This window comes from Buceros rhinoceros, unplaced genomic scaffold (assembly GCF_000710305.1).
Source record: "Buceros rhinoceros silvestris isolate BGI_N320 unplaced genomic scaffold, ASM71030v1 scaffold10463, whole genome shotgun sequence".
Classification (NCBI taxonomy): domain Eukaryota; kingdom Metazoa; phylum Chordata; class Aves; order Bucerotiformes; family Bucerotidae; genus Buceros; species Buceros rhinoceros.
In genome coordinates this window covers 52,958-63,035 of record NW_010404232.1, presented here as the reverse complement: position 1 = coordinate 63,035, position 10,078 = coordinate 52,958, and the positions used below count along the sequence as shown (strand labels likewise).

At 38.3% G+C, this 10,078-nt stretch overlaps 1 protein-coding gene across 1 annotated transcript in view; it reads right to left on the bottom strand.

Moving 5' to 3' along the window:
• CASK (calcium/calmodulin-dependent serine protein kinase (MAGUK family)) overlaps nucleotides 1-10,078 on the bottom strand; it is a 54,493-nt gene that overhangs the window by 3,318 nt on the left and 41,097 nt on the right. The window contains 4 exon segments of the mRNA XM_010133322.1: nucleotides 5,091-5,169; nucleotides 5,701-5,889; nucleotides 7,223-7,303; nucleotides 8,643-8,720. Coding sequence (XP_010131624.1) covers nucleotides 5,091-5,169; nucleotides 5,701-5,889; nucleotides 7,223-7,303; nucleotides 8,643-8,720 — 427 coding nt within the window.

Genomic DNA, 10,078 nt, shown 5'->3' with positions numbered 1-10,078 from the left:
CCTGCTGAAATTTGAGTGATCGATTTATAGTTCTCATTGTTTTTTGAATTAAGTCAATTTTCTTTTACCTCCGTAATCCAAACCCCCACTTTGCTGGTTTCTTTCCTTGTCCAGAGTCTTAAGCCCCATTGTCTTATCAGCCCCAACCTTTCGACTCTTCTGATTAGCTCTCAGGGAGTTTACATTTCCCTGAGTCTATATTTGTCACTCTAAACCTCTCGGGTCCTTTTTCCAAATCCCCAAAGATTACCCGGCTTTCTCTCAGTGCGGTCAATACACCAGCATGAGATGCCCAGGCACCTCACGAAGTGGGTGGGGAAAACGTCGGTCCCATACAAGGATACTGCAAAAACCCGCGCATTGAAAAGAAAGACATTGGCAACTAGTCAGCTGAAAACGTCCAACAGAGGCATTCAAGCAGTGTTTTATCAGATGACTACTGAATGCAGCTTGGATTCTGGACATAGCCTTCACTTCATTCATCAGACTGCTGCATTTTTTCATTTCTCTGATTTTGATTTGCCGTAGCTCCAGTATACATTTTCTGTATGTACACTTGACTTCAACTCGAATGTAAACGCTTGGTGTGACTACCTGCAATGTCAGATAATGGAACAAGTGTCTGCTTAGCTCAGGCAAGTCATACACTGACCTGCTGAAGCTGGGATGGGAATGGCATGCCACAGCACGGCTCTAAGACACTAGAAAAACTCAGCAGGGAGGAGGTAGCGAGTGAAGCAATTATCTCCAGGATTAGAAGCAACCTAGGAGGCCTGACTTGGATGATAGTTTGGGTTTGGATGATAAAACTTCCACGCTTTATTATTAGTCAGAGGATGTTTCTTATATATAACGAAATACGACAAGACCATTGACTTCACGTAATTTCTTACTGCTGTATGTTTTAAATAATTTGTGCAAGTATCTTTTTCTGCATATTGTACCTAATACAATTACTGTATCTAAAATAACTAATCTTACTTGGGAAATTAGCAACTGGCAAACACTTCCTAAACTAAAACATATCTATGGAAAACTACCTGAAGAAGGTCAATCAACTAAAATCCTGAAAAATCCTTAGAATTCTTTTCCTGAACCAAAACAGTCAGTTTTCCCAAATAATACCATGCAAGCAAAACTTTCAGCTGGACAAACTTAAGAAAATCCAACTGCGTGCCTGCTAAACACAAGCACAGCCTGAGCCAAGGAGAGGAATCCTGAAAAGCTCTGTTGCTATGATTCCCTTTGGGCTCTCTTCCGCAGAACAGAAGCTCACTTGGCAGTGCTACAGGAGAGAGCCCAAAGTTGACAAAAACTTTCAATACTCACAAGAGTAAGTCCCGTAGCTGCACCGAATGCTTCGAACAATTCTATAGGAGCTGATATGTTGATTAGTGAAATTATAAAAAAGACTCATAACAATTATTCTTCCACTCTTCAGTAGAAAAAACACCACAATTAATATTTCACTGAATGTGAATGCAACAGCCCTGCATCTGAATTTCAAATTAATCTAGTTCACATCTAGAATATTAATGACCAAATCTGTAGTGTACCACTTGCAAAGTTAACTTCTGGCAGACTTTCTCAGGAAGGCATTCAACAGCCAGTTCTTGAAAAAATATTCTCAAAAACCATGAGGATCTTTTGACTTTCTCACGCCAAAATTAAACTGTATTTGAAGTGAGTGTAATTGTTATTAAACAATAATATTGAATCAGAAAGAGCATACGCCCTGGAATAATATAAAGATTCTTTGCTATTATTCAAAATGTAAATCTGATGGAGTTAAATATTAGAATGAGAATCAGGCTCAGCAATACGCCTGTATGAAATAATTTCAATAGTGCACTTAAATAAAATCCCCGTTTCTGGAGCATTTCGTATTTCTGTTACTCTGACGGAAGTGAATATTGTTCTGTTCATGCCTGGAATGGAGCAAAATACATAAAACCTGGAGTTAAAACACGGACATTTAGCAGTAGATGGTCTCTCTGTTTTGGGGGGGTGGGGCGGATGCACTGATAAACTATAGGAAGACATTTTCTGTGTGAGAGAAGACGCTTTTATTATTTGCAGAATTTTTACTCTTTATAGATACTTCCGTTGGAAAAGAGTATTCTTGACATCTTTGAATAATGAGTCTTCCATACCATTTGTAGCTCCCATGATGCCTATGCTTAATCATCTAATTTTGCTTGCTTTTGGTTCTTTTTCTATTAACAGTGCACTGTTTATTTGGAACTTCAGCTATTCAAGCCATTGATATAATACATATCTGCAATAACAAAGAACAGATGTATTTCTGGAGTAAATTTTTTTCTTTGCAAGCCAGAGTGAAGATAGTTTTAGGAAGCGTGTGCTCTTGCTCTGCACAGAAGTATGAGAAAACCTACCCTATTAGGAAGAAGACAGAACAAATTCTTGGAGTCCCTATTTGGAAACATGTTTGCAGCCAAAAGAAAATTCTGTAGCTTGGAAAGTGAAAGGCCATGAATGTATAATCTTATTTTCACCAAGTCATCACATACATTTTGCTAGAATTGAAGAAACATTATCAGTGATATCAGTGTTTCAAAAATTAGTGTGAGTTTTACATTAAGTCACTTTGCAAATGTAGCATAGGCAACATACAACCATTGTTCTTCTGGTGAGGTTAAGTGGGCAGCCAGTAAGTCCTCTCCTTTTTGGAAACCTTTTAAAATTTCACGTCGGGACCTCTTCTTAAATGCATCTTAAGAATGAATTCACGTTGAAGCACATATGCCCAATACCAGTCAGCAGCAACAAGAACATGGGTTAAGGTACTGCGAGCTGCTGAGAACTCAGCCTATATGCAGATCCCCTGAAAATAATATCTGCAGAATGAGGACTTGTCCTGGGTTCAGCTAGGATAGGGCTAATTCCCACAGCTAGGACAGCCAGACCGGACCAGCCAATGGGACATTTGATACCATACGGACATAAGGGGTGGCTAGCTGGGAGGGGAGGGTGCCAGTTTCCAACAGCCCGTGGGCAGGGCAGCAAGCAGCGCGTTGTTTAAGTGAACTCTCCTTATCCGATGGGCTTTTGGTATAGCTGCTTTGGAGAGAGAGGAAACCGAACAGTTACCCATCTCGCCCCGTCTCCTGGAGGACCCTTCTGTGGTGGGGTTGCTGAGGGCTGAGGAACAGCAGGTGCCAGTCGCTATTACAACAGGACACTGGTGGCAGTACTGCACTACCTGAGACTCCCCGATACCCATCCGGTGAGCTGATCTGTCATGTGGCAAGTCAAGGAGCGATCAACGAGTCGTGCCCACCCTTTAACTCTCCTATTTGGCCAGTGTCAAAATATTCCCACTCCAACTCCCCCACCTTTTGAATAAGGACAACAATAATCAGCAGGACTAAGTACAGCTGGCACCGAGGTAGGAGCTAGACTTCAGAGCAGCTACTATGTCATGACTGGGCATGGTGCAGTTTGTACTCAGCATTCTAGACCTGAAATTATAGAGTTCCTGTAACGCTCCCAGCAGATCTATTATCTAATCCTTGCTGTTACTGCCTGGCAGTTTTCCATATAGCAAGAAGAGACAGCAGGAACAACAACATAAAAACCCCCTGGAACAAACAGACAGACCCTGTCAATAGGATTCAAACACGTGCTCCAGATCACTGTCAATTTACATTCGCATTGCTCTGTTCAGTAAAAATATTCTAAATATAGATATGCTGTATGAAGCAGTGAAGCTAAGAGGCATCTACAGCACTAACAAAACCAGAAACATTTTCAAAAAATTGACACTACTACAGAAACTAGTTAATTTTTTAACTAAACCTATGTGCAGAAGAGCCTCCTTAATTAGATGAAGAATATGGAGGTTAAATTTCCCAAATCATTAGAAAAAAAGAAGACACTGTATAATTAAAAATAAAAGAATAGAGTTTTAATGGGTATAGTTGGATTTTCCACCCAGTTTTAACAGGTTTTAAAAGTTTTATTACCCCCATTATGGAACACAGTCATTCAAAACAATACTCTGCAGAGGATCACCACTACCTAGAGTACAGCTGGAAGAAAACCTTCCTGCAAATCTTAGAGCAATCTCCTTTTAAAAATCACTTCTACAAGCCAAATAAATTTAAATTCAGAAGGTCCGAAGAAATACAGAACTCTATATGAATTGCATCTTTGCTTGTATGAGAAGTTTTATCTTTCCTGCTTCTTCACAAGTTTGATCATAACAAGGAGATGAAGTCAACAGCTCAGGGAAAGGACTGCGGTACCGTTTCCCTATTTCACGTTTTGTCTTCCTTACTACCTGTTTCTAACTTCCTTTGAAATAGCAAGTAGGCTAGAAGGAACTTCGGTCTGACAACTGAGGAAAATTTTTGTGTTCATTAAAAGAGTAAGATGGCAAACCAGAAAAACCAAAGTAACCCTTTTAAGGCTGCAACCCAAACTTGCAGCCAACAACCCAGCAGGCAAGTTCATCTGTTTAACGTACGACAAAGCCCAGCTATTTTTTCACATCCGATCTGGCCATACAACATGGAAAAATGGAGGAGACTGGGGATGAGAAAGATGCGTGTTTGCAGGTTTTGCTATAGTAGTGAAAACTGAAAGTAAAGATTCAAGTTCTAAGCACAAGAAGTATTTTTATTTCAAAAATAATTTTTATGAGCCTTAACATCAAAAGTGCAAAGATGCTCAAGAACTGTGTGAAAATACATGGAGAAATTTATATTTTTTTTTGAACAAAGGTCTTTCATTTTTGCAAGGAAAACTACTGTAACTAGTCTAAGGATTTATTTTTTAAACAGAGAATTAAATAAATATAGCTCCAGAAATAACTGGCATTTCTCTCTCTTACTGAGCTATGCTCCCATGATCCTACTGAAGTGAACCCAGTGGGCCCTCATCTGAAAATGCTGGCAGACAACTGCAACTGGAAAGCAGCAGAGGCAGTTAACACGACTGCCCAGACAGCGAGGTACACTGCTCCGGAATAGTAGCCATCAAAATGAGGAGTAGGTACCGTTACACAGTTTGTACGAAATGATCGAAGTAACTGTCTTTGAAGACAGAACTATTCACGACACGATTACCTTGCCGATGAATCATTCCTCCGTGCATAATTCTTGCCACAATGCAGTGGTTCAGTTCATTCATTTTTAAAGTGATTCCCTAGAAAAAATAAATGTTTATACTTTTGAAATAAAACATTAAGCAGTGTGATTCTTGAGTAAGAACAGTCACTTCTCCTAAAAGCCTGAAGGCAGGGTATAAATTTTAAGGTTAAAATCAAAACTTTGCCGCTCACTTACATATGAGCAACGAAAATAGATACTAACAGATACTATTTATAAGTGAAGATGCAATACTTTAATATACGAGGATATAAGCTTCTGGTTTGTTAAAATGTAGTTTTGTATAGAAGTGAAGAGTGTCCAGTTTGCTCTAAAGCCTACTCTGCTATAACTCTTACAAGGCTGTTTTTCCGCCAAACGAGCTCTAGTGGTACAGCAGGAGTATGAACGCACAAAGAGCATTTTAAGGTAAGGATATACACAGGAGGATACTTACCCATAACGGCTGCTGAACTACTGCAATTATACCGGTAACCCTACTCCAAAGGCAGAAACTGTCATTAAAATCATAACAATACTGTTCTTACCCAGTACAGAGTCAAGAAAAATACTGAGGTTTCCTTCATACCATTGGTTCGTCTGTGTTCTTCTGGAACTGCACAAGTCGAACTCGTGTTACGTTCTCCATATCCATGTCGCCGTTGGCGCTTTCTGGAGAATCTCCGTTTAAGTATGGAGAGGTGGGAGGAGGTGTAACTCTCAGCGCTTCATCACTGTAAACTTCATGTGCCACTACATCATGAGTTTGAAGTAAGGCCTAGAGGAGATTACAGCAACTAAATATTATACTTCCGTCATCTCCGATGCTCCCCACTCAGTCCTTATAAAGTATTTTTGAAGCTTTTCAGAACTTAAAGGAAATCCAGGATACTTGTGCCTCACTTCCTGTATAGGAACTTCTCCCTTAAGGGAGACTAAGATAAACTTCAGCAGACTGCAAATGTGTACACACATACACAGCCTTTAAAATCTGCAGGAATAAACCCAATTGTCTATTGTAGATACCTCAGTGATGCTGCTTCCCTCACCCCCATCTTCTCAACATCTGCAAGGTGTCAGAATGAAGCCATCTTTATGGCTCTGGACACAGAATTAGGAAGCCACCTTTCTGAGCAAACTATTCTATAATATCTCTACAATAGCAGAGACATCAGCCACCACCGCCGTTAGGTAAACCTCTACTATAGTTAACACCTTGTTAATTTTCATCTAAATGCTCATAACTCTTAACTTGTAAAAACTCATCGATCTTGCAAGGCTGGAGATTGACCATCTAGGATTTGTTTTGGCAGAGAAATCTGACTCTGCAATGTCTTAGTCTTCAATTAAAATGTTTAAGTGGAACTTAAACTGAAAAAATACCTGAAATAAACTGAAAAACTATCCCTACAAGATATGTTTCTGAAGTGGAATCCAAGGCATTTTCATGGCTTCTACAAAATCCTAAATTTGTTCTCAAGGTAGCACTTCTAAGGTGTACCATGTTTTAAAACTTCATAAACAGTTTAAGTTCCCTCTTCTCAAAGCAGATTCAACCTATAGTTGGGAATTCATCATTGTAACGGTGGAACAGAATTTCCTAACTAGCAACGCTCTGCCTACATTCCTTCTGGTTTTTCCAGTGTTTCAAGCCCACCTACACAAATACTATGTTTTGTTTAATATTAATCTGCATTTTTGTTTCTCATTTTGTCAACCACTGAGCTCAGACTTGCCACAGTTCCTCTGTGTTAGTTTGTACGACTTAAGTATCATTTTATATCAGAGATCTGGACCCTATATATAAGTTAAACCACTTCAATTAAGCAGATTTTTAACTTGGTTTATTTACTTGGGTGTAAGCTTACAATGTGAATACTCCTTTACAGGTTTAGGGATTTAGCTTAATTCTCATTCTAGTATCTGAAAACTGCAGTTATGTCAAGTAAGACAAGAGCAGCCAAATTCACTAGGCTGTACAAGCTATTGATTTATTGTAAATAAAAGAACTTGCAGATTTTAGGCAGAATTTACTGAACTTAAGTTTTCATATATAAAGAATATTAATAAAAAAACACCCACCCAAACCAACAAATGTAGCATTTACTTACCATGAAATGAGGTTGTGTTAAAATACGCTTTAGCTCCTTTGCATCATTGTTCTCTGGGTAACATGAAATTTCTTCCAATACCTGCAAAATAAGCAGGAGAAACGCCCATAATAACTTTCTTTTAAAGAAAGCTACTCAACGATAGAAATGAAAACTCTCACTGGTCAGTCATAACACCTCCAAATGTTTACATAAAATAATATTTTTGAAAGGAAAGGGCTTCAGAGGATGTGCCCCCCTCCTGCAGGACAATAAACCACCTCATTTCAGTTTTCTTTTTGAGGGAGATTAATCAGAATTTTGAAGGAAACAGTTGCTCCTTCTTCAATCAACAGTTTTCCTCCAACAGCTACATATATGGAGGCAAGAGAAGCTCTAATAGGTGACACTCAGCCAACTCCAACTGCTACTTTCACACACAATCTCAATTTATTAAAACAACCAGTTTAAAAGCAGAATGAAAAATACTCACGAAACTTCACAAATTAAATTAGTAAAGACATCAAGTGTAGGTGGTCCATCTGCTACCCCACCTCCAAGCCCCACAGCCATACTTCATCTTATTATTGGGGGAGGGAGCAAGGAGTAAATAAGCTTTAACTCATTTACCTGCAACCCGATACTTACACCTTTATTTTCACATGCAACTACTTGGACAACAAAAGCACAGAGTTTTGCTTCTGGAATCACCTCCAGGATCAACTGCCAGAAAACTGTCCAGAATAGGACTTCAAGGTGTCTATCAGTGTGACTTCACTTATTACATAGTGTTTTAAAGTCTTCCTGTTCATCCTATTTCAAAAGCACTATAAACAGTGTTCTCCTGTGACAGGAGGACAACAACTGTACTTATTTTTACTGATAATATATAATACAACTATTTTTAAAATACTGCTTGCAGTAAATAAACAAATAAAATACTATTTATTAAGTGTAAGAATTATGAACATCTGTTTCTATTTATCTTTGGTCTTAATGGGACACCTTCACCGTATTCTTTGGTCTGGGCTTCGCAGAACTATCTATGATAAACTTGGTGTTTCAATTTAAAAAGCTGATATCTAGAAACATACCTTCTTTTTTTTGTGACTAAGTCATATAAACATCCAACGTCTGCTGCAGATGAATAAACTGGACATGAAACATACTGCATTTACCTAACAGGAGCGTTCCTTTCAATACTGCTACTGTAGCAGCAAAGGCTAAGTTATGAAACCGAGTAACGGATATAATCCTTACAGACATAACGGAATTCTGCAAGTTGATGAACTCGTTATGTAACTTAGGCAAGCAATGGTAGAATTCCAGAAATAATTCAGATTCTGAGCAAGAATATATATCAGTATCTTAATGATGAAAAAAATGTTCTAATTTAAATACAATCAAACTTTCAAAGTACAAAAAAATTTAAAGGCATTACCTCTTTGGCTCTCTGTACAGCATCACTTGGAGGATTCCTGATTTGTGGTGAAGATTTTGTGTTTATTTTGTCATAAAGCTGAAATAACAAGAAAAGACAGTACTGAAATGTTACTTTATATAAAGTAATAATGAGCGCCAGCAATAGCCTGCTTATGTTACCATGATTCAGATGATTGCTAAACTGCAAGACCCACAGATGTTTTGTATACAAAATCTAGCAGCTTAGGGTTTTGGCTTTTCGTTTTTAAACATGTCCTGATTTGAACAGTGCCATAGATTCAGAGTTCATGGGATGACATGGGAAAGTTCAAGAGGTTAAGGGATTCTGTAAACCTCCCATGCTTTTTCCACAGATTTACAGAAACTATATTCTTCTACTAGAAGTGATCCTATGGATCTTAAATCAGTGCTCTAGATCATACATTCCACTATAAAATCAAATGAATCTGCAAATCACACTTTTCTCTACAAATCAAATCACCAATAATTTTGAACAGTAATTTAAACAAACCTCAGAATATGGGAAAATGCTCTTGAAAATATGCTACAAAATCAAAAGTCTTCGAAGAAAAGAAAAACATTTTGGAGAAAGAGTGCTCACAAAGAGTACCCTCCTTTTAGTAGTAATTTCTACTGGACAGAAAAATGCCAGCGTGTTTAAATAGGAAATCATAAACCTCCTAGGTTAACTCTTGAAAAAAAAAAAATCCCCAAGTTTTAAAAATTCCTCCACTATACAAAACAGAATGGAGGAAAGATCTATTTTCCGCTTCAAATTAGAGATAGATATTATAGGCTCCCCTCAATAGAAACCTAACAGATTGTTCATGTTTTAAAGGAATAAACATATACTTAAGAAGAACAGGCACTGTAGTAAGTACTACTTTCAAATAAAAAACTTCTGGCTTACATTTCAAACTACATAAAGGCCATGCCTGTAATTATTTCCTATTTATGTTAGGCTACTTCTTTGAAATTTAAGACAGAAAGAAGAGGCAAATAACTATTTTCACGATATTAGAGAAATTTTTATCACAGTGAGGATGGTGAAACACTGCCATAAAGTGCCCGGGGAAGTTGTGGAATCTCTCAACTTTGGAAAACTCCAAAATTCAACTGAAACTTAAAACAGTGTATGTAAACACACCTTCAAAATAGGCAAGGAACTATCACGCCTTTGGTAAATCCTAACACTGCAAAGGATGAGTTGATACGCCCCCCCCGCCCCCCCCATTTAGGCTGCTCAGCAGAGAGTTCTCAGCAGCCTCCTCTGAGAAGCTTACAGCTCCATCATTTGGCTGAGGATGGCCTCAGATGTTTGAAAAAGGGAATCTTGTAACTTCCAAAAAAAAAAAAACCAAACCAAACCACACCAACCAACAAACCCCCATGGCCTGCAGGACCGTTCTAACAACATCGTGGGGAAAAAAGAGT